This window comes from Rattus norvegicus, chromosome 20, assembly GCF_021556685.1.
Source record: "Rattus norvegicus strain SHRSP/BbbUtx chromosome 20, alternate assembly SHRSP_T2T, whole genome shotgun sequence".
Classification (NCBI taxonomy): Eukaryota; Metazoa; Chordata; class Mammalia; order Rodentia; family Muridae; genus Rattus; species Rattus norvegicus.
In genome coordinates, this window is record NC_141553.1 from 6,527,542 (window position 1) to 6,555,000 (window position 27,459).

Here is a 27,459-nt window from a genome sequence, read left to right on the forward strand (position 1 = left end):
GGCAGTCTCTTTCTACAGTGGGCAGAGTTTGAGCAGTAGCCCAACCAGTGATACACTTCCTCCAACAAGGCCACACCCATTCCAACAAAGCCACACCTCCTAATAGTGCCACTTCCCATGGGCCAAGCATTCAAACTGCCACAGTTGTGGTGTGAAACTCACTATGTACTTGAATTCACAGAGATCTGCCTGCCTCTGCCTACTTAGTACTGGGATGAAAGGTGTATGCTTTCATACACACACACACACACACACACACACACACACACAAACTATCCTTTGTCCTTTATAAGTAAATTTATTGTCATTGTCTTTTTTTTTTTTCCGGAGCTGGGGACCGAACCCAGGGCCTTGAGCTTGCTAGGCAAGCGCTCTACCACTGAGCTAAATCCCCAGCCTGTCATTGTCTTTATAAAATGTATCTAAGTCCAAACTCTTTTTTATTATTACTTATTTATTTTATGTGAGTACACTGTCACTCTTCAGACACACCAGAAGAGAGCACCGGATCCCATTACAGATGGTTGTGAGCCACCGTGTGGTTGCTGGGATTTGAACTCAGGACCTCTGGATGCCGTTCTTGTTGCCTTCCCCTTGACGCGTTCCCCTGTCCTCCTTTTGAAACACTCAGTCAGATGCAATGAGGAAGATACCCATGCGAATTTCTACCTTTGCAGAATTTTAGATTTATTTTTTACTTTATGAGTGTTTATGGAATGGTGAAAGACACTCCGGTTCCCGGTTGAGGAGGCTTGAACCCCAGTGACCCGATGTCTTACACCCTATGCGTGCCTGTTGCCCTTGGAGGCCAGAAGAAGGTGTTAGATCCCTTGAAACTGGAATCACACACTGTCTTAGGGTTTTACTGCTGTGAACAGACACCATGACCAAGGCAACTCTTATAAGGACAACATATAATTGGGGTTGACTTACAGGGTCAGAGGTTCAGTTCATTATCATCAAGGTGGGAGCCTGGCAGCATCCAGGCAGGCATGGTGCAGGGGGAGCTGAGAGTTCTACATCCTCATCTTAAGGCTGCTAGGAGAAGACTGGCTTCCAGGCAGCTAGGATGAGGGTCTTAAAGCCCACGCCCACAGGGACACACCTACTCCAGCAAGGCCACACCCACTCCAACATAGCCACGCCCACTCCAACAAGGCTACAGCTACTCCAACAGGGCTACAGCTACTCCAACAGGGCCATACCTTCTAATAGTGCCACTCCCTGGGCCCAGCATATACAAAACCATCTCATAGTCATAAGCTACCATACAGGTTCTAGGAACTGAACTCAGGTCCTCTGAAAGAGCAACCAAGTCTCTTAACCCAAGTGCTTTCTTGCACAACGAATATATATATATAATTTATATATATATATATATAATATAATATATATATATATATTTAAAAAGGGCCGGGGTTGCTGAATACTGGTAGAGCACCGTCATCCCATGTGTGAAGCCCTGCTTATGCCCAGTAACGAAAAGAGGCAAAACAAAATCACACTGACCCCCCCCCCCATTTTGTTTTTATCAAAACAGACGTTGTCTTCTGTTTTATCTGCCCTCCCTAGAGAGCAGCGCTGGGGCAGTGGGGCTCGGCCATGAAACAAGACTGGAGCGTGAATCTTAGCAGGGGAGGCTGGGGACCCACGGAACATGTGCGGAACTCTATGACCCCAGAGTGCGTCTTGTACTGATCTTGATCCAGGAGCAGCTGCATGGATACCAAAGGCATGGCGAACCGTGCTTACGGGGCATAGGAGTCCCTGCTTAATCAATCACCCGGAGGACAAGGATGCAGATGGGGAAGTACACGGGAAGGGACTGTGAGCCTTGAGTCACAAGCAATAGAACAACCCAGTGTGTCCTTGTGATGGAGACGGAGTCTGTGGTCCACGTTGGTCCCCTCTGCCCTCAGTGTGCCAAGGGTCAGAGTGTTCTTAGCCATAGAACGTGGTTTGTTTTCCCCCTCAGACAAGGCTGTCAGCAGCAGAGAAGAGTCCTCGGAGGACACATGCTACAGCGACACTTACCTCAGACATTATCATAGTGTCAGCTGGAGACGGATGTCCTGTAGGTCACGCTGTATGTCCTGGTGGCTGGTCTTCTGTCTGGCCTCTAGACAACAGTCCTCCTGGGTCAGGTTTCAGGTCCGTGTGGAGCCTGGAGCTCAGAAGGTGTCTGGACAGCAGTAGGGGTGAGATAAGCCCAGGGCCAGGGGCTCCAGGTAGCATCAGGAGCTTCAGGGTGGGGCAGTGGTGTCCCTGCCCCTTCTCCACCAGTCCTCCTCTAGCAGCAGCACAGCTGAACCAAACGGTCCAGCTTATCAGTATGGGTTGGACCCCCGAGATCACATCCTGTCTGTGGAGGAGTTCATGGTTCAAGCCTAGGTCAGGGCACTTTGCTGCGTTTGGGGAGCATCCTCACACGCAGACTGAGGGCTCAGATACGGAACTGGGATTAGATAGGAAGTTTGTGTGTTGTGCATTTTGGACCAGTGTACACACGTGTGCACATGTCTTAAAGATGTGTGATGGCTGGCATTAGTTTTGTACATGTGCTTTGTGTGCACAGGTGAGCTGGTTCGCAGATTTGTGGAAACGCATGCATGCAAACACATATAACAGATATGTACATGTGTGTGTTGACACACATGGGAACATGGATCAGATGTGTATGTGATGTTGCCTAGAGGTGAGCAACGCTAAGGGGCCTCAGAGCTGGCATCAGAGACCTCGGTGCCAGCAGCCACCTTGAGAGGTTTTATGACTCTGAGGCCCAGATCCAGTCTATACAATGGAACACTTAGGAGTCAGAAGCAGAAAGATCAGAGGTTCAAGGCCAGAGTCAGTTCCATAGCAAACTTAAGGGCTTTATAAGACACTGCCGCACACATAGCCACACAGGGGCGGTGAGAGCAATGGCTCAGCGTGAATTGCTCTGTCAGAGGGCCTGACTTTGGATCCCAGCACCAGCTCTAGAAGAATCTGATCCCAGCACCAGCTCTAGAAGAATCAATGCCTCCAGGTCTCTGTAGGCACCAGCATAAATAAAATAAATCTTAAAAACAAAAAACCCGACAACAAAAAATCTGGGACAGATGGAGATGGCTTGGTCAGTATTTTACACAAGAGCTAAAGGACCTGAGTTCAAATCCCTAGTGACTACATAAAACACAGAGACACAGTGGCACATGCCTATAACTCCAGCAATAGGGGCTCTGTGGTTGGTTAGTGCAGGACAACTGGTGAGCTCTGAAGAGCCAAGCCCCAGGCTGTCCATTGGCTTCCACATACTCGTGCATTAAAAAAATATATACCGTGTATGTGTGTGTGTGTGTGTCTGTGTGTCTGTGTGTGTATGTGTGTGTTCCCGCACGCACGCACACATGCACACATTTGGAAACAGGGTCTCTATGTAGCTTCTGCTTTCCTGGAACTCGCTCTGTAGACCAGGCTGAACTCTAAGAGATCTGCCTGCCTCTGCAGCCTGTGTGCTGGGACTAAAGGCATGGGCCGCCACCGCACAGCCAATCAATTACCTTTATTATTAATAAAGCAGTATGGTGGCTCTCCACCGTCCAGCACTCCGGAGGCTGAGGCCGGAAGATGTTCTGTGAGTCTGCACAGTGTGGCCCAGGCTAGTCCAGACAGCACAGGGAGGCTGTCTCGAACGTATATTCATGAATCCGTAAAATGGGTATGAACTCTTGTGGTACTGGATTGTGTGTCAGTATTTCACAGTCAACCTGGCAGGACTTGGAGCAAGCGGGGTGTGTGTGTGTGTGTGTGTGTGTGTGTGTGTGTGTGTGTGTGTGTGTGTTTCTTGATCACTGAGCCCCAATGATGAAGCTTAGCGTGCGGTGAAGTGTGAAGATCAGAGCAGGAGCCTCACATGCCCTGCAGTGAGGCTGGCAGCGGAGGGGGAGGTCCGACAAACCCGTGCGGGTAGCGAAAATTCACCAGAGGCGCGCCTGCGCCCGGGTCACCGCGGTGTGGTGCAGAAAGAGGGCGTCCCCTGCCGTCCACCCAGAGAGGACGTCTGTGCGCAGCATTGCCCGGTTGCCATAGAAACGAGCAGCGGGCGGTGGGTGGCTGGGGAAGGAGGCGGGTCGGGAGGGGGGGAGGCCGGCGCGTGGGGGCGGGGAGCTGGCTCCTGCAGTTCGGGCGCTGTCGCCTCCCGAGCCAGAGCGCGCCGGAGGGGACCCGAGGACCGAGTCCGGAGTCGGACACCAGGCGCCTCCTCATCCTGCTCGCTGCCACGGAGCAGGTGGTCAGCCAGCCCTTCCGACCCTGGCCTGGCCCAATTGGGGCAGTAAACGCCCACCTGTCCCCAGCTTGGTGCCCGGCCGAGCTCAGGTAGGCGATGGGGGTCTGGAGAAGTCTGCGTGGACAGTGGGGACCCAGCGCCCCTGCCTTCCCACTGGCCACACCTGGTAGCAAGCGTGCAGGTCTGTGCAGGTCCATGCTGGGTCCGAGGGGTTCTGGGGGCCAGGGACCTGCTCTCTTCATCGCATCGGGACTGTCTCTCCTGTCTGTGGTCTTGTCACTCCTCCGTATATCCTTCCCTGTCAGTACCACAGACGTGACTTCTAGAGCTGCTCCATTCCCTGGGGATGACGGGCTTAAGGGGTTAGAGTCTTACCACAGTGCTGTGCGTTTCCCCCCAGGTCGGTGCTAGACAGGGAGGGGCCAGGCGTGGAGAGCAGTGCGCTTGTCTCCCACCCCAACTCCCGTGCTGGTATGCCTTGCCCTCTGCGGCCAGACCCACTGGCCTCAGGGCAGAGATCTGCCAGTCTCTGGCCGGCCATTTGTCACAAACCTTCCGCCTGACACCAGAGCCTCTGGGGTGACTCCTGGGTGGGCTGGTACAGTGACTGGCTGAGTCAGCTCAGTCGCTCCCTCTCCGTGCTCTTCTAGCCCGTGGGATGACCTGCGACTCTCAAAAGGGCTCCTGTCCCAATCCCCAGACAGTCATGGATCTCTGTTGTGGATATGCCTGTGGTCTCCCTCCGCTTCTCTGTCCCTCTGCAGCGGTGCTCCTGGGGACCTCCTGCTCCCTGCTACTCCAGGAACGGGGACACTGCAGAGACGCTACAGCCGCCGCTGCTCCGGAGGAGGGGGCGCTGGGAGGAGTTGAGCAGGGGTAGCCAGGAAACCTGCTCAGAGGACCAGAGTAGGCTACCGTGACAGTGGGCTAGGTCCAGCAGCTCCTGGCAGTACTCCGTCTTTCAGGAAGCGTGGGCCTCCCTCCTTCCCATGGGCGTTCAGGCCAGACGACCCGCGGCAGGGTGGGAACCTGTTGTGGTTTGTGGTGGTGCTGATCTCTGCAAACGTCAAGTACACAGTCTGGGAGTGTGGGTACGGATTCACGCCTGGAACTCAGGGGCCTGGGAGGTGAGAGAGCGGAGGTGTGCCGGCAAGAATGGGCTCAGGGGGTGCAGGTAACCCTCCCCGAACTCCGCCTCCCTCCTTTTCCCTCCCTCACTGAAGCTTTGGGTTGGTTTGCCTTGCCCTCTGTGGCCAGACCCACTCGCCTCAAGGCAGTCAGCTTGGTCTCCCAGCTGGGTTTAGTGATGTCTGGACGGCAGTGGCTTTTAGCCAGCAGCTGCCCCTAGCTTGACCTCTGCTTCCTCGGTCCTGCCCTGTCTGCACCCTCCCCACAACCCTCTCTTGGCAGAGTTCAGTTTTTGCATATATTACATTGCCACTAGACTCAGGACCGGTCCCCGGGGTCTATAACTCATCTCCAGTTGTCTGCAGCCAAATCACCTACTGAGACCCCACCACCCGACCCCCGGGAGCTTCTTCCACATAAGAGAGAGCCCTAGGAAGGCCCTGGTATTCAAAGGCCTGGATCTGAGGGGGGCTTTGGCTCCCCAAAGCAACTCCATGTCAGCTGCCCTGAACCCCAATTCCAAAGTCACCCCTCCACTCCTCTCAGCAGTAGATGTCCTCCCGACTCCAGAGGCACAGTATTTTCACACCCACCTTCTCTCCCTCCCTGTAACCACCTCTCCCAGGTATCCTGCCCTCCAGCTGTGAGCTACAAGGCTCTGCTCTCCCTGACAACTGTAGGGCTTCTCTGCGAACCTTGGAAGGAAAAACTAGACCAGACCCCACAGCTCCTCAGTCCTTATCGCTGGGGCAGAAATTCTGGAGCTGAAAGACCAGGATACAACCTCCACCTGGTCCTCCCCTCCCCGCCCCCACCCCCATCCCCCACCACCCACCCTGCTCAGTCTGCTGTTCCCATCTAACCCATAGGAGCCCTGATTCCACTTCAGTGTCTTTGCGCAGGCTGGGCCCTCTGGCTGAGTGCTGCTTGGAGCCCTTTTCCTTGCTTCCCTCGGGTCTTTGTTCAAATGTTACCTCAGAATGGCCTTCTCCGGCCACCTGCGTCCCAGGCAGTCGTTCCCTGTCCCTTTCTGTGCCAAGGTCTTCCACAGACCTTGTCAAAACACAGCCTAGATTGTCACTCACTGGCCCTCCGCCTTCTTGCCTGTCCCACCCCTTTAGGATTTCATTCCCACAGGCTCAGAACGCCCACCCCCCAACTGCAATGTGCATCCTTCCTGAAAGCCAGTCCCGGCCTCAGGGGCTTTGGGCTCTGGGATTTGGTCCTCCAAGTGGGAGGGCAGGGTCTTGACCTGGGCAGTGGCCCAGGGGCCCAGGATGGAAAAGGAGGCAGGATTGTGGATGTGACTCCCTTTGAGAGGCTGTAAAGTAGGGAGAGCAAGCTGCTACATCTGTCCTCACCACGCCCCATCTCGCCGCCGCCGCCAACGCTGCTCCCTCCTCTCTGTCACCTGGATTCTGTACCGTGATGGGGGAAACTGGTTTGTTCCTAGCAGGAGTGTGACCCACACCCACACAGTCAGCAGCCCTGACTCTTTCTCAAGGTGGTCATGGATGCTATGGGTTCAGGACAGACAGCCTGGTGCCTGGATTGGGCGCCAGCATTTGTTCACTAGTTAAGGTGATGAGCCCAGACCCGAGGGTAGGTGGCTTTTCTCTCAGCCAGATTCCACTTCTGCTCCCCACCTATGGGTGCCTCACTTAGGGCCCCCCAAATTAGCCCTGAGACAAGTGGGGAGTAGAATCTTGGAAACCTAAGACGGGGGTGGGGTGGGGTGGGGTGGGGGAGGGGCGAGAGAGGCCTAGAATCCCTTGGGTCTCTGCGACCTTCAGGCTTGGATCTAAGGCCTGGGGTAAAGCCTGAGCCTCACTGCTCCTAGGCAGGTTACAGGCGCCGGGGCTTCCTTGACTGTCACCGTCCATCTCACGGGATGTGTGCACCCTAAGGTAGTGCGGGCCTCTTGTACCTTTCCCATCCATCAACAACTCAGCCAGGGAAGCTGCATTGTCTCTGGGGGAATGCTGGCTCCTTCACCAGGTCGGGAGGGTAAAGCTGTGTTTGGGGGAGACATTGTAGAGGGGAGAGGGGGTTCTCATCTTAGGACACAGGTGAGGAGGGGCTGGAGGCTGCCCTCTGACAGTCTGTGGCTGTCTGTAACCCCTTCTGCTGCTGGCAGAGTCCACCAAGCCTCTGGCTACTCAGTCAGTGACTACTGGGCCCTGGGTCTTCCTGGCTCCCTGCAGCACAGGTAAGGTTGGATCTTGCCTCCTTTGAGGGCCATTGTCTGATTTTATCATTTCTTAAAGAAGCCCCTTGGGGAGTTTCAGGCGCGGGGTGTGTGTGTGTGTGTGTGTGTGTGTGTGTGTGTGTGTGTGTGTGTGTGAGATGCAAGTCAGGTGGTTAGCGTTTGTTTGTTTTGTTGGGGACATGGGAGGTCTCCCGTGGCCCAAACTGCTTCAAATTAGCTATAGACCAGAGCACAACTTTGAGTTCCTGATTCTCCTGAACTTTCTGGGTGCTGGGATAACAGCTGTATGTCACTGTAACTTCCTCTCATGCTAGGCTGAGCTGCAGCCCTGCCACTGCTGCCATCAGGCTTAGCTGTCACCAGCTAGTACTGACTGAGTGTTCAGTAGGTGCCAAGGTACTTCATCTACATGTAAAGACGGAGAAACTGGGGCTGGAGAGATAGCTCAGTGGTTAAGAGCCCTGACTGCTCTTCCAGAGGTTCTGAGTTCAAATCCCAGCAACCACATGGCGGCTCACAACCATCTGTAATGGGATCTGGCTTCTAGATCTAAAGAGAAGGCAAGAAGAAGCAAGCCCGGGCCCTGTCTCTTCACCAGGACCTTGGGAGGTTCGAGATGAGAGCTCTGTATGTTAGCTGAACGTATTGTTGGCCATAGAACAAGGCCTACCTCTGCCCACCGCTTTCTACCTCTGCCCCAGGATAGGTGGTGTGCACCTCTCCCAACCAGCTTATCAATGAAGAAACCGCCTGTAGTTGGAGGGACCCACTTACAACTGGGAAGTGGCAGAGCTGGGATTTGAACCCAGTCTTCAACCCTATATATGGCGTGGGCAGTACACCTCAAAACTGGAGTGGTACCCTGGGCTTACACTGAGGGAGAGGTGTGAGGAGAGGGTGGATGAGGGCTGGGATGGGTCAGGAAGAGAGGCAGAGGGGCAGCACACTTGAGGGAGAGTGACCAGAGGAGGCTCATGGACCGAGGAGTGGCACACAGCACCTCACAGCTAAACCCATTGTTTTTGCCACATTGGAGTCTCAGAAGAAGCTTGTTTGCCCAGCCTATCTCTAAGGAGAGTGATGGAAGCCACTGGGCTCGTGTAGAACCTGACACAGCTGTGGCTATGGTTCAGCCACTGGGTAGCAGGGACAGGAGAGGACCCAGCCAGCCTGGACTCCTCCCTGCTGTGTGACCATGGCCTGCTGCTTTACCTCTCTGAGCCTCACCCACCCTGTAGAACTGAAGAGCCTTCTCCGTGGGTTGTGGAGGAAGAGGATTCGTGTCAAGAGGTTAGCACACCCGTAGGTGACCAGAACCCACGGGTATTGTTTTGCCACTGCACACGTGGGGAAACTGAGATTCCATCCCCTGTTTAGGAGACGTAGCCAGGATCTCCCTGGTGGCAGGTGGTAGCTAGAACCCCACTAGGGGTGCACTGGCTTCACACAGAGAGGGCTCCCCTGAAAGGGCTGCCACAGTACCTACACCAGGGGCAAACTCAGAAACAGCCCTTTTTACAGATGGGACAACTGAGGTGCAGGAGTTTGAAGCTAGTCTGCTGGGTCCAGTCTGTGTTGTAAGACCACTCTGTGCAGCCCCTCCACCAGGGTCAAGTCCTAACAGAGATACTAGGTCTCCTCAGGACTGAAGGGACAGCCAGTCCCTTCCCTAAGGATTTCTGGGAAGAAACTGAACTGTGGGCCAGGGTCTGTGACACTTGTCACAGTACTCACAAGGCTCTATTTCCATTGCTGCCTATGTAGCTGGCTTCCTCTTCACCTCCTGGGGGGCCGGGGCTCAGGAGGAACCAGACCCATGTGAGGACTGTAGCTGTAGCCAGGGTAGAATCCACTGTTGCCCTCAGTGGCTCTGGGAGCGCCATCTTATCTGCCCCATGTCTCAGTTTCTCCGTCTTGTATGTATGTATGTATGTATGTATGTATGTATGTATGTATTTATGTATGTATGTATTTATGTATGTATGTATGTATGTATGTATTTATTTATTATAAGTACACTGTCGCTGTCTTCAGACACACTAGATCCCATTACAGATGGTTGTGAGCCACCATGTGGTTGCTGGGATTTGAACTCAGGACCTCTGGAAGAGCAGTCAGTGCTCTTAACCACTGAGCTATCCCTCCAGCCCCAGTTTCTCTGTCTTTACATGTAGATGAAGTACCTTGGCACGTACTGAACGCTCAGTCAATACTAGCTGGTGACAGCTAAGCCCGATGGCAGCAGTGGCAGGGCTGCAGCTCAGCCTAGCAGGAGAGAGTCTGAGAAGGAGGGTGACTTGTCAGCGCACACTGCTTCTCGTGCTGTGACACCCCAGGACACTCCATCACGAATTGGGGGGGAGCCGGAACATGGCAATTCTTCCGGGGAACCCGTGGCAAGCATCCTGATGTCGCTCTGAGTTCTGGTCCGAATGCTTGAGAAACTGGTACATTTCCCAACTCTAGCATTAGGGGCTGGGGAAAGCTGGGGGTTCCCATGCTGCAGGGGGCAGCCTGGCAGCTTCCTCTTTCTTCTGCCCCCAACTTCCCACGCCCCCACATCCTCTGCTCCCCGCCCCCCCCTGCCCCATGAAATGATGGTTCCCCACACCCCGTCATGTTCCCATGGCCCCTGGACACACTCTTCACAGTTACATCCCTGAGCCTTTGTGCCTTTTTTGTCTCTGTGTGGCTCGGTGGCTACCACCTGTCGTTACTGATGGTGAAAGACTAGAGGGAAACCGGGTGTGGCGGCCTCTTGTCTAGGAAGTCCAGGAGCCTGTTGGACATGTTACAGAAAGTGCCAGATGCCAGCCACGTCCACTTCCTGACCCCTGACAGAAAGCCCTGAGCCCTGTCATTAAGAGGACGTGGCGCTTTGTGGGAGAGGAACCTCCTCTTGTCTCTGTGTGCATGATGGTGTGTGCTCCTGAGAGCTCGTTGGACGTCGCCCTGCTTCCACTATGCCACCCTGCCGGCCTCCCTAAGTACATTCCCATGTGGTTCCGACCCTGAGGGACTGGGATGCCTAGAGAGTGCCGTGGGCTGGGCTCCTTACCTCATTTCATTTGCTGAATTAACACTTTTAGTTTTAATCATGTATATCTGTGTGTGCAGTGCCTGGAGTTACAGCTGGTCATGGGGTGCTGGGAACCGAACCTGGGTCTCCTAGAAGAGCAGCAAGCATTGCTAACCACTGAGTTGCCTCTCCAGTCCCTCATCTAATTCTTAAGTCATTTTCCAGCAAAGCCCAGAGGAGACACATAACTTGCTTAGAGTCGCAGAGCATGTTAGGACTGGACTTTTCATGGGCCATATGCTACCTCAGTGGGGAGCCCAGGAGAGTCCAGGAAACCATGCTGCCTGTGGCCTGTGCATTTTTTTTTATTTTAAAGATTTATTTATTTGTTTATTTATTTATTATAAGTACACTATAGCTGTCTTCAGACACACCAGAAGAGGGCATTGGATCCCATTACAGATGGTTCTGAACCACCATGTGGTTGCTGGGAATTGAACTCAGGATCTCTGGAAGAGCAGTCAGTGCTCTTAGCCACTGAGCCATCTCTCCAGCCCAGGCCTATGCATTCTTAGCCTGACGTGCCAGGGCATAGCCACACTGCCCCTACTGTGTACTGAGAGGACACCTTCCAGCCCAGCTCCTGGGTTGGTCATTTTTTCCTCTTAGTGTTGTTTTTTGAGGCAGGATCAAGCTATGTAGCCCTGACCTCAAACTCAGAGATATCCTTCTGACTCTGCTCCCTGAGTGCTGGCATTGAAGGTCTGCACCGCTACACCCTACTTTAAAATTTCCTCTTACTTTGTGTGCACACTGAGTTTTTTTGCCTGGATGCACATCGGTGTGAACATTACACACAGAGCCCACGGCGGCCGAGGAGAGCATGGGAGCCCTGAGACCGGAGTTAGCCGGTTGTGAAGCACCGTGGGTGCTGGGAATTGAAGTCAGGTCCTGTTCCAAAGCAGTCAGTGCTCTTAAAGACCCACTCTCCCGGGGTTGGGGATTTAGCTCAGTGGTAGAGCGCTTGCCTAGCAAGCGCAAGGCCCTGGGTTCGGTCCCCAGCTCCGGAAAAAAAAGAAAAAAAAAAAAAAGACTTACTCCCCCACCCCCACCTTTGTTTTGGTTTTGACATACAATTCAGGTGCTGGGAAGATGGCTCAGTGGGTAGAGCACACACACACGAACTTGGGGTGGCCCTCAGTCTGGATCACTGAAATGTCCGAGTTCTAGATAGCTTTCCATTGATTTGATAAACGTTATGGTTTGGTTTTTTTTTTGTTTGTTTGTTTTTGTTTTTGTTTTTGTTTTTTTTTTTTTTTTTTTTTGAGACAGGGTCAAACTTTGTAGCCCTGCGTGTCCTTCCTGAGTGCTGGCATTGAAGGTCTGCACCACCAAAAGCAACATAGGAGGAAAGGGTTTATTTGGCTTACACTTCCCAATCACAGTTGATCTTGGGAGGGAAGTCAGGCAGGAGCTCAAGCAGGGGCAAAACCAGGAAACATGGAGGACCATGATTTACAGACTTGCTCAGCCTGCTTCCTCATGGGGCCCCAGGACTATCTGCCCAGGGGTGTGGCATTGCAAAAGGGGGCTGGGCCCTCCTACGTCAACCATAAACCAAGAAAATTGCCTCCATTTTCTTAGTGGCCCCAGTGTGATTACAGCCTTGCATGAGCCTCCCAGTCACGTGCCTCCCCGGAGCTGACCGTCATTCCGATTCTGTTTTGCGGTCTTCCCCAAATAGTTCCTTTTTTATATATACTTTCCCAGCCAGGCTGAGCTGCACATATCGTGGCTTGGGATGGGGTGGGAGCTGTGGGTCTGCACTGTACTTTAGTTAGCCCTGGGGACGTGGATTTGGGTCACTTCCAGCCTTTGGGTGTTGACCCTGTACTGCTGCAGTGGGCCAGCCTGCACGTGCTTGCCTGGCTGCCTGAAGGTGAATTCCTAGAGGCGGTGTTGCAGGAGGGGGAGTGGGGGGTGGACCTCTGCCCAGTGAGTGTCTGTCACGTGTCATCCAATTCTCTCACCACTTTGGCTGAAGAAGTTTGCGGCCATTCAGATCTTCAGTCCCAGGTGACACAGGAAAGCCACACTGGGTCGTTACAGGAATCAGGTACAGGGCCAGAGCAAATGGAGAGGTTGAGACTGTGGGGAGGGGCATCCCTGACTGAGGATCCTCACGGGTTGGTACCACTTGCCCTGAGTCTGACAGTGGTTGCTAAGAGATGGGGTGTACCTGCTTTGCAGAGAGCCAGGCCACCCTAACCCAGATACCTCACCGCTCACAGTATGGTTCCGGCAGCTGCACTGCACAGACAAGGAAGTGTCCCAGGAGCCATGGCTGCCTCTTTGAAGGCCCCTTGGCCCTCTGTGGTGGTTTCCTGATGATTGAGGCCCAGTAGGGGAGCGGTTGCCCTCTGGCCCCTGGGGCAGATCGTGGCCTAGATTGGACGACTATGATGCCTGGTGACAGATCCAGGGCAGACACAGCACCCTGGCATGTTCTGTAGATCACAGTGTGACTTCAGGGCCAGAAAGCCACGTGCCCAGACATGCGGGGGAGGCTCGTGAGCAGCTTAATGGGACTGTTGAGGTGAGGCCAGACAGGGCCCAACTGGAAGAATTAGGGGAGCCCTTAGGTCAGGATGTAAATGACAGCGAGGCCTCCATCAGCTCCCCGATGACTGCTCTGCAGAGGCTGGGGCTCTAGGGCTGAAACCAGGGCTCTGTGCTGGGGTCAGGGGAATCCAGGACCATCTTTTACATTTAGTGTCACGATCCAAAGGGGTCGCAGGTGGGTCGTGCTAAGGACAGGGGAATGGTGCTCAGTAAGGAAGCCCACTGGGGCTCACTGGTGCAGAGAAGGCTCCGGGAGGCGGGAGGGAGGGCTTCTGTAGGAAGATGGCAACCGAGGAGAACCACTCAGCTGAATCTCGGGAGGCAGGAGGAGCAGGTGTGGAGATGTTGAGTTGAGTACCAGGAGCGACAGATTCTCCTCAGAACGGTAAACCCTGCCTGGCAGCCGCCGCCTTCCTAGTTTGAGGCTCATCTCAGGGAATCTTCCTTCTCCGGGCGTCGGGGACACCAACTTGGAACAGGACCACTTCCCTCACCTCTGGATCTCTCTCCTGCCCTTGCAGCCTGTGAGCAGCGAGCTAACTGCAGATCCACGCCTGCCCAGCTCCCTACAGTTGCGCCATGTCTGGCCCCTACGATGAGGCCTCGGAGGAGATCACAGATAGTTTCTGGGAGGTGAGTGGAGGTCTCAGCTCCCTTGACCTCAGCCTTGTACCCAGACTCCCTTGCGCCCCTTCAAAACCCCCAGTGTCCAACAGGCGGCGAGGCCTTGAAAGTGGGCTAGGAATATTGCCTGCAAGGGCTTCCCAAGCATCGGGCCCCAGAATACGCACGTAACATATCACACTCTGGGACCTGCAGGCTGAATGACTTCCAGCCCAACACACCAATATCTGCTGTACTTTTCAGTTTTTATACCTTACCTATCTGTTCCCCCTGTACACACACACACACACACACCCTCCCCGCATGGTGAGCAGGGGAGGACTTTTGAAAGCGGGGGTTAGCCGGGGGACCCCATACCCCGTAGAGGTAGAGGTGAGACTACAAGCCAACATTTCAGGGGCCTCTGTGAGTCTTTGAGCGCCCTGGAGGAAAAAAAAATATTGCTTTTGGCTTTGGGAAGCAAGACTGGCAGGCCTAGGTTAATAAGTGCTCAAAGAGATGCCCGCAAAACATAATATTGTGTCAAGAAACAGCAGCTCCTCTCAAGCTTATGCGACGCGTGTAAATATAATAGAATTAGCTCACAAGGGCAAAAAATGAATAATTCATTATAGCCCAAGTCCAAATTATATAAAACCCCGGCTGCTTTTCGCGGCAGCGAGGAGGCTTCAGAGGAGGGGAGATGGGCGGAGTTCTGGAATCTCGCAAGGTGGAGGGCGGGACGAGTGGGGGTGGCGCGCCCCCTGCAGGCCAGGGTCGGGATCGCAGGCGCCACGCGCTCACTCGCTGCTCCGACGCCAGGTGGGGAACTACAAGCGGACGGTGAAGCGCATCGACGATGGGCACCGCTTGTGCAACGACCTCATGAGCTGCGTGCAGGAGCGCGCCAAGATCGAGAAGGCATACGCGCAGCAGCTCACCGACTGGGCCAAGCGCTGGCGCCAGCTCATCGAGAAAGGTGCCCCACCCCCGGGCTCTAGCGGGTCCCCCAGGGCGGGCCCGGTGCACCCAGCATCCCAGCCACAGAGCTTTTCACAACTAAAGACCAAAAGACCAAAGGGACCAAACAAAGCAGGTCCCGTCATTCTCCCACTTTGTATGACTCTAGACTAAACACACACACACACACACACACACACACACACACACACACACCCCACACCCTGTCTTAAAAACAAACAGGGCTGGAGAGATGGCTCAGTGGTTAGGAGCACTAACTTCTTCCAGAGGTCCTGAGTTCAAATCCCAGTACCCACATGGTGGCTCACGACCATCTATAATGGGATCTGATGGCCTCTTTTGGTGTGTCTGATGACAGTGACAGTGAACTCATAAATAAAATAAATAAATCTTAAAAAAGAAAGAAAATCAAAATAGTTCATACACACTTTTTTTTTTTTGAGGTTGGTCTCAAATTTCCTAAACAGCCCAGGGTGACCTTGAACTTGAGTCCTCAGTCAGTGGTTCTGGTTTATGCAGTGCTGGAAATCCATCAGAGGGCTTCCTGCAGCACTCTACCTACTGAGCCACACCCCACCCACCTCTCTGTGTACACAGTGGACCATGGCAGTGGTCTGCACTGGTCCAGGGCCCAAACCAAACCACACTGTGCATCCAGTTGCCAGGACCTTGAATTCCTCTAAAGTAGTTTTAAGTTCAGGTTTCCTTGTACTTGCTCAGAAGTCGCCAGTCCTCATAGGGGCAAGGCCTGCACTGCTTGGCAACAAGTGAGTGTGAAGTCTGCTTCCCATTGGCTCAGATCCTTGTCACTCACCGCTGGTTCCCGGGTTTCAGGCTCAGCATCCTGCCTAGAGCACCAATCCTGGGCCCAGCACTGTTCTGAGCCAGCAGAGGCTCCTGCCGTACATGGTGGCCTGTGAGGCGCACACTGGAGAGGGAGATACCAAGTGGGGAGCAAGACAGATACTGGAGAAGAACCCACAGGGGGCTGCAGGCTACTGTGAGAGTGGAACAATCAGAGAGGGCTTCCTGGCAGAAGCAGTCACCCTGGCTGTCTTAAGAGGATGGATGGAAGTTTGGGGAGAGTGGAGGAAGATGTTTCTGTTGCCGTGGGAAGGGAGCAGGGAGGCATCAAAGAGGAGAGGACCACAGGCATTGTGTTGGGGGATCCCTGTAACTCCGTGACACTTCCCCAAGGTCCCCAGTATGGCAGCCTGGAGCGGGCCTGGGGCGCCATGATGACTGAGGCAGACAAAGTCAGCGAGCTGCACCAGGAGGTGAAGAACAGCCTACTGAACGAGGACCTGGAGAAAGTCAAGAACTGGCAGAAGGATGCCTACCACAAGCAGATCATGGGCGGCTTCAAGGAGACGAAGGAGGCGGAGGATGGCTTCCGAAAGGCTCAGAAGCCCTGGGCTAAGAAGATGAAGGAGGTACCTTAGGCAGGCGCGACAAGGGTGGCGGGTCGCAGGAGGGCATCTGTGGACGCGGAGGCTACCCACAAAGGAACGCCAGCAGCTTGCAGAAAGAACTGCCGAGGGGTTGGGGATTTAGCTCAGTGGTAGAGCGCTTGCCTAGCAAGCACAAGGCCCTGGGTTCGGTCCCCAGAACCGAAAAAAAGAAAAAAGAAAAAAAAAAAAAAAGAACTGCCGTCTCTGGTACCGGATCTGCTTTGCCCAGCACTCAGCCAGACCCCTGTGCCTGGCATGTCTGCACACCGTGAGGAGTGGCAACCCCAATGAACCCATGGGCTGGAGCCTCGGAGCCAAAACCAGGACCCCCTGCCTCTTACAAGGGCAGCTCCACAGTGGAGGGGCGTGGAGTGGGCAGGCACGTGTTTGCTGATGGGTGACCACATGTATGCCCACCCTGGCCGTCTCCCCACAGCTGGAGGCAGCCAAGAAGGCCTATCACTTGGCTTGCAAGGAGGAGAAGTTGGCCATGACCCGGGAGATGAACAGTAAGACGGAGCAGTCGGTCACCCCTGAACAGCAGAAGAAACTTGTGGATAAAGTGGACAAATGCAGGCAGGATGTACAAAAGGTACCTGTGGGGGAGGGGTGGGGGAGGGGACGGGGGAGGGAGGGAGTGGGGGTGGGTGGTCCTGAGGGAGGTGGCTGGAGCTGCAGACCGGGTAAGGCCCCACCCCATCCTCCATGCTGGTACCCGCAGACTCAGGAGAAGTATGAGAAGGTGCTGGAAGATGTGGGCAAGACCACACCGCAGTACATGGAGGGTATGGAGCAGGTGTTCGAGCAGTGCCAGCAGTTTGAGGAGAAGCGGCTGGTCTTCCTGAAGGAAGTCCTGCTAGATATCAAACGGCATCTCAACCTAGCGGAGAACAGCAGGTACCGGGCATGGCCCGCTGAGAAACTGGAGTACAGCACCCCAGGCCTGGTGACCGGGAGGGGAGGGAGGACTCACAGGGAGCCCCAGTAAGAGCCTACAGATGCAGCTTCCTTGAAAACACAGGCCTGGGGGCTGGGGATTTAGCTCAGTGGTAGAGCGCTTACCTAGGAAGCGCAAGGCCCTGGGTTCGGTCCCCAGCTCCGAAAAAAAGAACCAAAAAAAAAAAAAAAAGAAAAGAAAACACAGGCCTGGGTGCCAATGCTTAGCCATTGTGAGGCCACAGGGGCTGCATGTGCCAGGAGCTGCTTCCCAGAAAGCATTCTGCTCAGTCTGGAGGGAAGACCTGAGCTCCGTTCCCATATCGGGTAGCTCACAACTGCCTGTAACTCCAGCTTCAGAGGGTCTGTTTTCCTCTTGTGGCCTCTGAGGAGGCTTGCACTCACAGCCACAGGCATGCACATATAAAATAAAACTGAAGAATAAATAAATATTGGGGTGGAGAGACGGCTCAACAGTTAAGAGCACTTGCTGCTTTTACAGAGGGCCGGAGTTTGATTCCCAGCACCCACATCAGGTGGCTCACCTGTGACCATTAAGGCCACAAACACACGTGTGCTATCAGCTCACACATACGTGGGAATAAAAATAAATCTTAAAAAAAAAACAAAACAAAACCTCTGAACGCCTTTAATCCCAGCTCTTGGGAAGCAGTAGCAGGCAGATCTTTATGAGTACAAAGCCAGCCCTGGCTACATAGAGATACTCTGTATCAAAAGAAAACAAAAGTTGCAGAAAAAAATAAGTCTTTTTTTTTTTTTTTTTTTTTAAGTAAAAGGTCTGGGGAGATCGCTTAGGTTCAGCAGTTACACACTGTGACTCTCAGCATGGCGGCATGGCGGCCAGGAACACTCCTAACTCCAGGTCCAGGAGATCCAGTGCCGTCTTCTGGCCTCTGAAAATACCAAGGACACCCGCAGCACACACATATTCTTTTTTTTTTTTTTTTTTTTTTCTCGGAGCTGGGGACCGAACCCAGGGTCTTGCGCTTGCTAGGCAAGCGCTCTACCACTGAGCTAAATCCCCAACCCCCAGCACACACATATTCATGCGGACAAAACACCAATACACATAACAAATACAATTTTTCAAATGAGGGGGTGGGGAGGAGCCTTCCTGGCTGGGCCTCTGCCAAGCATCTTGGCCTCTGAGTGGGCTGAGAAGAAAGCCCATGCTATCCCCCTCCCGCACAGCTACATTCACGTCTATCGAGAACTGGAGCAGGCCATCCGAGGGGCCGATGCCCAGGAGGACCTCAGGTGGTTCCGTAGCACCAGTGGCCCCGGGATGCCCATGAACTGGCCGCAGTTCGAGGTGAGGAGGCGCAGGGTGGGGTGGTAAAGTGGGATCCTAGGAAGGGACTGTCAGTTCAGACCCCTCAGCCTGACTTCCCTCCACCTCCAGGAGTGGAACCCAGACCTCCCCCACACCGCTGCCAAGAAGGAGAAACAGCCTAAGAAGGCAGAGGGGGCCGCCCTGAGCAATGCCACTGGGGCTGTAGAATCTACATCCCAGGCTGGGGACCGTGGCAGGTGAGTACCTCCCATGGAGCTCCTGGGAAGGAGAGGGAGAGGGAGAGGGAGAGGGAGAGGGAGAGGGAGAGGGAGAGGGAGAGGGGGAGAGAGAGGGGGAGAGAGAGAGAGAGAGAGAGAGAGAGAGAGAGAGAGAGAGAGAGAGAGACCCACACCCCACACACTGGGCTAGATACATTTTATCCAAGAAGACAAGAAATGACCCCAGACCATAGCTACTATGTGTCCTCTGAAAAACAGGTGGGTAACCCTTCAAGACACCTGCTGTGAGTCACACAGTACTCTGAGCACCCTTGTCTTAGTCAGGGTTTCTGTTCCTGCACAAACACCATGACCAAGAAGTAAGTTGGGGAGGAAAGGGTTTTTTTTTTTGTTGTTGTTGTTTTTTTTTTGGTTCTTTTTTTCGGAGCTGGGGACCGAACCCAGGGCCTTGCGCTTCCTAGGTAAGCGCTCTACCACTGAGCTAAATCCCCAGCCCCCGAGGAAAGGGTTTATTCAGCTTACACTTCCACATTGCTGTTCATCACCAAAGGAAGTCAGGACTGGAACTCAAGCAGGTCAGGAGGCAGGAGCTGATGTAGAGGCCATGGAGGGATGTTACTTCCTGGCTTGCTTCCCCTGGCTTGCTCAGCTTGCTTTCTTATAGAACCCAGGACCACCAGCCCAGGGATGGCACCATCACAAGGAGCTGGGCCCTCCCCACTTAATCACTTATTGAGAAAATGCCTTACAGCTGGGTCTCATGGAGGCATTTCCTCAAGGGAGGCTCCTTTCTCTGTGATAACTCCAGCGTGTGTCAAATTGACACACAGAACCAGCCAGTACAGCCCTCCTTATATTAATGAATTCAAGCCTCCGGCCAGTCTGAGAATGGATAGAGAAGCTTAAGTCCAGAGAGACTAGGCAGCATGTCTAGACATCTCAGAACCAGGCAAAGCTGTCTCGTCCACGTAGGGGTAGCGTCTCTCACAGGATCAGTCCTTGGGTCCTCCTTCGCGCGAGCCGAAATCCTAATGCAAACTGTTCAAGCTGTCCGAGGCTCACTGGCTGGGACCCTGCCCTGTGTATCCGACTTCAGCTCCAGCCTTGTAGAATCTGGACCCCCAGCTCTGGTTAGGAGGGAATGTTGATATGAATGGGGGTGGCCTCAAATCCGCTGATAGAGGTCCCCATTTGCACCTAAGTGTCAGCAGCTATGACCGAGGCCAAGCGTATGCCACCGAGTGGTCAGACGATGAGAGCGGAAACCCCTTTGGGGGGAACGAGACCAATGGTGGCGCCAACCCCTTCGAGGACGATGCCAAGGGAGTTCGTGTACGGGCACTCTATGACTACGACGGTCAGGAGCAGGATGAGCTCAGCTTCAAGGCCGGTATGGGGGCTTGGCTGAGGGTGGGGTGGGGCTGGAGGACTAGGGAGAGAAGACTGGGCTTAGATTGGATGTAGAAGGAGTGCAGGGGCTGAGGGAGAGCCCTGACCTGAGCTGGGTAGTGCAAGGGTCTGACTTGAAGACAGTCTTTCAAGGGGCCAGGGCAGAGGCCTGAGCATGGTGGGCTGAAACCCTGTGAGGTGCTGACTGAGTGAACAGGGGCCAGCACTTGAATGTTGAATGGGACTGTAGCCCCGAGTTGAAGCCCAGGTAGATGGGATGGAGTACTGGGGCAGAGCCATGCATTAACAAGGTGTCCCTGTGTCTCCCTCCCCAGGAGACGAGCTCACCAAGCTCGGAGAGGAGGACGAACAGGGTTGGTGCCGCGGGCGGCTGGACAGCGGGCAGCTGGGCCTCTATCCTGCCAACTACGTTGAGGCTATATAGCTACTTTGCCCACCCGCCTCCTCTCACTCCTTGTCCACCGCCTTCTGCCCTTCCCCTCCCCTCGCCATAGAGTTCCAGACATATTTTCCGATCAAGCTTTTATTTTTTTAAAAGTCAAAACAGAACAAAAAAAGAAGAAATATGAAGAGACAGCGTTTGCAGCCTACCTGGAGGCCAGGGGAGTGGGGCTTAGGATGATGGCCCCCTCCCCAGCGTGGGCAAGGATCTTGGGACTTAACCCAATGTCACATCTGGTCTACAGAGTCCACCAAAGAGTCTCCTGAGTCTTGAGGGAGATCTTCTGGATCCTTCTACCCTGTCTCGCTCTCCTGTCCCACCCCAGCTGCCAGCAGCTACCCTTGTCACCTGAGCCTGGCTTCCTAAACTCTCCTTCAATCCCGCCTTCTCTTAAAGGGCCCCCAATCTTTAGTCTTCCACTCTGCCCTGGGGGTGCTCTTTTCCTCCCAGCCCTGGACCAGTAAGGCTTAGGGAGAAACTGTCCCCTTTCTCTGTGGAGGGTTCTGGGGGGGGCGGTATCTCTTCGCTTCCCCAGAATTGAAAGCAGGTGAGCAGGAGGGAGTCATGGCATCCCTGGCACACAAGGGAGGAAGAGGGAGAACAGACCATCTGTCTAGGCTGTGCCAACACTCCCAATGCCAAGCCCATTTTGAGGGGTGACAACCCTAGCTGGGTCCGTGGACAGAGGTATCCTCCTCAGAACCACTGAGCATCATGCAGAGACCCTGCCTGTCTCCTAAGACCTTGGCACTGGGCAAAGCCTTCTCCCCCGAAGCCCAGGGCAAAGCCAGCAACAGTAGCAACCCCCTCCCTTTACCTGGGGAAGAGGCATTTGGCAAACCGTCCCCCTCCCCTCCATGGTCATTCAGAGATGCCCCAGCCTCCCAGTCACTGTGTTAACATCAGCCTTTGTGAGACCAATCTACAAGGCTCTCACCTGGCCAACCAAGGAGGTTCAGGGGCTTAGGGGAACAGCCAGGTCTCCCATGTGGCCCTCCCGGGGAGATACCAAGCTCAGGGGAGCATCCAGCTTGGCACTGTAAGGAGATGCTAGCAGCAGGCTGGCACGAGGAACGAACTGTGGATGGCCACCATTTCTTTCTTCCTTGACCTGTTAGTCCCCAACATTCTCCCTGAATGCTGGCAGCCCCCCTCGCTCCCATTTCTCTAAGCCCGAGTCTCCCTTAAAGGACTCTGGGGGTGGGAGGGGACACAGGGCCCTTGCTTGCGGTTGGCAAGTAGGTGGTAGGCTCTCCCTTGGGTGGGCGGGGTGGGAAACAAGACAGGTTGGCTAAGACCTCCTATAGCAGAAAGTGGCCAGAGGCTGTCTCTCTTGGACCTTTGCTAGGCCTCTGGTCTACGGACACCCTCTGCCTCCCGGATCAGGTGGGCTTTCGGGCCTCCAGGATAGATAGAGTATACCGCCCACATTCTCCAGGACCCTTTAGCTCCCTGCTGCTTCTCCCAATACTGTTAGGTCATGGACCCAAGCACTGGGGCTCTGACCCCCACACCCCCGTCTCTTGAGTATGGCTGTGGCAGGGGCTTCTGTTGGGTCAGTCCTCCCTCAGGGCCAGGAGTGGAAACATGGCACCCCAGGGACAGGGTTGTTAGTACCCACTTCCTTGTCACTGTTTGCCCTAGGGGCTTCAGCTGCAGCCCAGGTTGGGTCCTCGGCCCCTTAGAACCAGAAGCAGGATTCAACACCCCTTTCTCCGCAGCTCCTCCTGCCTCCCTGGAGGGCAGTCGTTCTCCAGCCCTCACCTTAGCCCTCACCTCAGAAAGACAAGAAGCCGCTATATTTGCACCTTGGGGCCTGGGCTCCCCCTCTCTGCGCCAGCGGTTTCCCAGCACCTGGGGAGGGGCTGTGGCCCTGACTGGACCCCAGGCCCAGCCCACTCAGTATACTGGCTGCCCACTCTTGGGCAGGGACTGGAAAATCCATCCCTTAAGAACAACCACCTTCAAGAACCCCATCTGGGACCAGATTTGGTCCTCAAATTCCTCAGCACCCCAGTGCAGGAGGGTCCCCCTCCGGAAGTCCCCAGACCCCCGAGCCGAGCCCCACCTGTTATTGCTGGTGTCGGGGCACCTCAACCTTGGGCTGGGCCACACCCTTCACCGTGTCCATACCCCTACCTGTATTCCCCAGGGGCCCCTTGATGCTGCACGGGACCCTGCAGGGCTCGGTCAGTGATGTGTTTCGTCCCCAGTTAGCCACCATCCTGCGGCCCGGTTCCAGGAGGAGCCAAGGTTGCCGTATCACCCACCACCACTGCGTCTGCCGCCCTAGGCTTTCTGACATTAGTTCCGACACTTGTGAAACTCCGAGACGTGCTGTGGTCTCAGCGATGCACCTGTTTTGTACATGATTGTGTAATTTAAAGGTATATAAATACAAATATATATATCTATATATATATATATATATATATCAGTTGTGACCGTACGGCTGTCGATAAAACCAGAATTCTGTCACCACCCTGGCTGGACTTGTCACCTGAATCGTGTGCATCCTAAGTTCTGGGGGGGGTTGTGTGGGGGCCCTTGGAAGGGTCTTCAGAATGAAAACATCTCTCCTGGAGTTGGCGCTGTACATGGTTGAGTGCTGACCCAGCTGGGCAGTTGAGGGCATGGGTCCCACCCGAGGGAGGCCACCAAGGTTCTCACCTCAGATACAAGGTGACTCTGATAGCACTGACCAGGAGAGCTAGACATTTAAAATCCCAGACTCATGCCTCTAAGGCTGGAGGTTTGGCTCATTGGTAGCATTCTTGTCTAATGTGTGAGATTGTGTTTCCATACCCAGCACAACAGTCAGCCAATAAATAAATAGCCAATTCTCATGGTCCAAGGGTGAACTTGATCTTTAAATAGTTCTGAGTTTTAAAGAGGAATTCTAAAATGTCACTGCTCAGGCCTCCCGTGGAGAGACACTATGTCTGCCTTGCTCCTGGGGAGAGACACTGGGTCTCCCTTGCTCCTGGGGAGGGACACTGGGTCTTCCTTGCTCTCCCCAAGCTTGATCCGCTGTGAACATATTTCCTTGGAGGCCCCCTGGGAGCATCTGCACTGGCAAGCTAGAGGCAGAGATCAGCTCTCTGTGCCCTACTGGACCCAACCCTGGGACTCTGATGCCCACTTGTACCTCAGCCGGGTCTTTTCTGAGACCCGTGGCTCCCTCAGCTCCTCCATTCTGTGGGGTGTCTTGGAGGTTCCTCTGACCCCAGCACTCTGATGGACACACACACACACCCTCCACCATCACTTTCCCGCTCCCTAGGCACACACAGTGAGAGGGGAAGGTGGAATGGCCATCCATTCATCCGTCCATCCATTCCTCTGCTTTGAGACCCTAAGCCCATCTTTGTCTGAAGCGCTTTCTCTCTCTCTCTCTCTCTCTCTCTCTCTCTCTCTCTCTCTCTCTCTCAGATTTATTTATTTTGTGTATGTGAGTACACTGTCGCTGTCTTCAGACACACCAGAAGAGGGCATTGGATCCCATTACAGATGTGGTTGCTGGGATTTGAACTCAGAACCTCTGGGAAAGCAGTCAGTGCTCTTAACCACTGAGCCGTCTCTCCAGCCCTGATGTCCACTCTTAACAAACAGGACTGTTCCCTTTTATTTTGTTTCACTATCCCCCTTCATTTTGAAAAACAGTTTCTTTATATTATATTTATTTACAATGTATGAGACACAGACTGGCCAGGAGCAGGCTTGAGCGTGCGCACATGTGCCTCCACTCAGACCCTCGAGGAGGTCAGAGGGCAACCTCGTGCTTCCTGGTACTGGTAATAAACCAGCTCTCTTCCTTCTCCCTCCCCTTCTTTCTTTCTCTTGTCTTTCCTTAAGAGTCTCGGGCTAGAGAGACGGCTCAGCAGCTAAGAGCACAGGCTGCTCTAGCAGAGGACCTGGGTTCTGTTCCTAAAACCCACATGGCAGCTTACAACCTTCTGTGTCCCCAGCTCCAGGAAAATCCAACACCCTCTTCCGACCTCTGTGGGTATGTCATGCACGTGGTGTACAGGCATACATGAAGGCGAAACGCCTGCACACAGAGTAAATCTAAAATAGAGTCATAAAAAAAGAGCCTCGGGCTGGAGGGATGGCTCAGTGGTTAGAGCACCGGCTGCTCTCCCAGAGGTCCTGAGTTCAAATCCCAGCAACCACATCTGTAATGGGATCTGATGCCCTCTTCTGGTGTGTCTGAAGACAGCGACAGTGTACTTATATACAATAAATAAATCTTTAAAAAAAAAAAAAAAGAGCCTCATGTAGCTGGCTTCGAAACGGCTGTGTAGCTGAGGGTGGCCTCCTGCCTCCGGTTCCCACACACTGACATTACTGATTCAGGCCTCCCTGTCCAGTACAGGGATCTTAGAGTCAGAGCCGTGACCTCTTATTCCCACTGGCTGTTCCAGTTTCTTAGGGGGACCCCTGAAATGAGGCTTCCCAAAAGGGCTTGACAAAAGTCTGTGCCAGGAAAGGGTCTGATAGGGATTGGCCAACAGAGAGAGGAGAAGGCATGGCTTGATGCCAGCTCACAAGCTGTCACTGGGTAGATACGGCCTTTGGAATGTCCCTGGGTGGAAGCCGCCCCTCTGGTCTCCCATATCTCCCCTCTGTGGAGCTGTTTCTGTCCCCCCACCCCCAATCTAAGCACACAACCCCCTTGTCCTTCTGAGAATTCCCCAGCCTTGCCTGAGCTCTGAGCCGGGCCCAGGCACAGCTGGGACATTCACATGGGTGACTTAAGGGACTCCTGAGGGGCAGGAGGGGCTGGCTGGAAACAAAACCAGTTTAACAGAGCTGAGCCTGCCTCTGGCCAGGGTCCCAGACTGCCTCTTGCCCAGGGATGGGAGACAGCTGGGGCCTAGCAAGATGGAGGCCTGGGTAGAGCTCCCCCACACCCTTCCTGTCCAATCCCAGATGACAGATGCCAAGGCACTGTTTGCTCATTGTCAGGAGTAAACATTCTTCAGGAGACAATAAAATGTTGGGACAGAAGGCAGGGGTGCAAGGCGCCTTTAACCCTTGGTGATCCAGCCAGTGTGGTGGCACTCAGGCGGAGGGGCAGAGGCAGGCAGATCTCTCAGTTCCAGACCAGCCTGGTCAATAGAGTGAGATCTAGGACAATCAGTGCTACACAGAGAAACACTGTCTCACAAAACAAAACAAAACAACAACAGCAAGAACAAAACCCAGTTGGTGTTCTTGGTGGTTGCTGGCTCCCTTCCTTTCTCCTACAAGTTTGACCTGGGAAGCTAAAGGCTGTGCGGCAAGAGATGCTGACCCATTTGGGAAGGAAAGGTAGGGAGAAGCCTGTCCCTCGGGCAGGATGGGTGAGTTCATGGTCTGGGCATCCGTAGCTGTGTGATTGCAAGCTAAGGGCTCAGCCATCCCAGACCTCCGAGGCATCACGTGCAGGACGGGGAGGCGACCTGGACTTCATGGTTGTGTCCAGAAGGTCAATGGCCTGAAGGCAGTGGGCCTGCAATAACACACAGTAAGTCCTCAGGAGGCTCGATTAGGGCAAATAAACCCGGGAAGTGTGACGTAGCTGTCTTACGCCGGAGAATGGGCAAGCCATTCTGGGTGGGATCTTCACACCCAGGCAGATGCACACTCTGCTCCTCACCCCCAAGTGACGCTCATGCCCAGGTAAGGGACTCACAGCTCCATGAACAGGTCTTGGGATGCCTTAGAGTCCTTAGAGCCTTACAAAGCCAGTTTCCGAAAGCTACTGAACCGCCCGCCGTCTCCCACAATCCACTACAGGGTTCGGCATTCTTAGGCAGCCAAGCAATTCCTCTTGCAGGAAAGCCAGCCCCCTGGCATACCTGGGCATACCTGGGCACACCTGCCAGCGAGCCCTGCATCTGACAGAGCAGATGCAGAGGCTGCCTTCCCTCCTCGTGGGCCTGTGTACTAATGCTCTTCAGCCTGGTCCACCCACCTCCTACTGCGGCCATGCCAGGCAGGGTGAGGAGGATGCAGTATTTTCTGAGACTATCTACTTTGTCCTGGAGAACCCTCTCCGCCTCTTCCATGACATCTACCAATCAGCTCCCATTGTTTTCCTCTCAGGCTTGGCTCCTTGACACTTCCCTGGGTAAGCTTCCCTTGTGGTTACCACCCCGAGCACCTGCGACCACAGCCACCCTCGACCGCTGCTGGCCTCTAGGCTGTGCCATGTATAGCCGGACACGGGGGTACCTGTCAGTTATCTTACACCTTTATTATCCATTCCTAGGGCACCCTTGGCTCCCCAACTCAGGGTGCAATCATCTCTTAGCATCATGCCAGGTATGGTACAAGACGAGTGACAGGAGAAGAGACCACTGACATCGCTGTCCCGTGAGCTGACTCGGTCGGGTCCCTGTGTGCTATAGGGATTTCTACAGTCTAGGCCTGGCTCAGGGAGTTCTCCATTGTGAACAGTCCTAGCTAGCTCCCTCCGTCCTCCTGGGACCCGTGTACGACCTGAAGAGGGGCCCAGAGAGCTCAGGTGTATCCCCAGATCAGTGGCTGTCTGTCTGGGACCTCGGATTCTGGGGTACCAGCAGCCTCTGGATTCAGATTGGCCAGAGAGGCCCAGGTGATCCAGAGAGTGGCTGCCTGGGGCAGGTTGTAGGCCTCTGGTCTCTGCGGCTCTCAGACCGGATGCACAAACTGGTAGACGAGGCGCTGAGAGATGTCGGGTTTGCGAATGATCCCCTTCTTGTAATACTGGCGGATGGAGCGGCTTAGTTTATCGTAGTTCATGGCCGGCCGGTTCTTGCGCACACCCCACAGCCGGGCCACCTGTGCGGAATCTTCAATTTTGAAGATGCCTGGGTGGGGGAAGGAGGG

At 54.3% G+C, this 27,459-nt stretch overlaps 2 protein-coding genes across 5 annotated transcripts in view; one reads left to right on the forward strand and one right to left on the reverse strand.

Annotated features, from left to right (window-relative positions):
- The window catches only part of Pacsin1 (protein kinase C and casein kinase substrate in neurons 1), a 47,929-nt gene extending 24,844 nt beyond the window's left edge, over positions 1-23,085 (forward strand). The window contains exons 1-10 of one of the 3 annotated variants that reach the window (XM_087597270.1): positions 4,105-4,359; positions 13,770-13,881; positions 14,674-14,830; positions 16,030-16,265; positions 16,720-16,875; positions 17,005-17,180; positions 18,432-18,552; positions 18,643-18,770; positions 19,955-20,142; positions 20,477-23,085. In XM_087597270.1, coding sequence (XP_087453396.1) covers positions 13,828-13,881; positions 14,674-14,830; positions 16,030-16,265; positions 16,720-16,875; positions 17,005-17,180; positions 18,432-18,552; positions 18,643-18,770; positions 19,955-20,142; positions 20,477-20,586 — 1,326 coding nt within the window. In that variant the 5' untranslated portion in view covers positions 4,105-4,359; positions 13,770-13,827 and the 3' untranslated portion in view covers positions 20,587-23,085. 3 annotated transcript variants of the gene reach the window in all.
- Positions 23,086-26,820: 3,735 nt separating this feature from the next.
- Spdef (SAM pointed domain containing ets transcription factor) overlaps positions 26,821-27,459 on the reverse strand; it is a 14,533-nt gene continuing 13,894 nt past the window's right edge. Inside the window, exon 7 of one of the 2 annotated variants that reach the window (XM_087598336.1) lies at positions 26,821-27,440. In XM_087598336.1, the coding sequence (XP_087454462.1) occupies positions 27,262-27,440 (179 nt within the window). In that variant the 3' untranslated portion in view covers positions 26,821-27,261. The remainder of the gene's footprint in view (positions 27,441-27,459) is intronic. The other variant, NM_001109530.2, reaches the window with a different exon arrangement.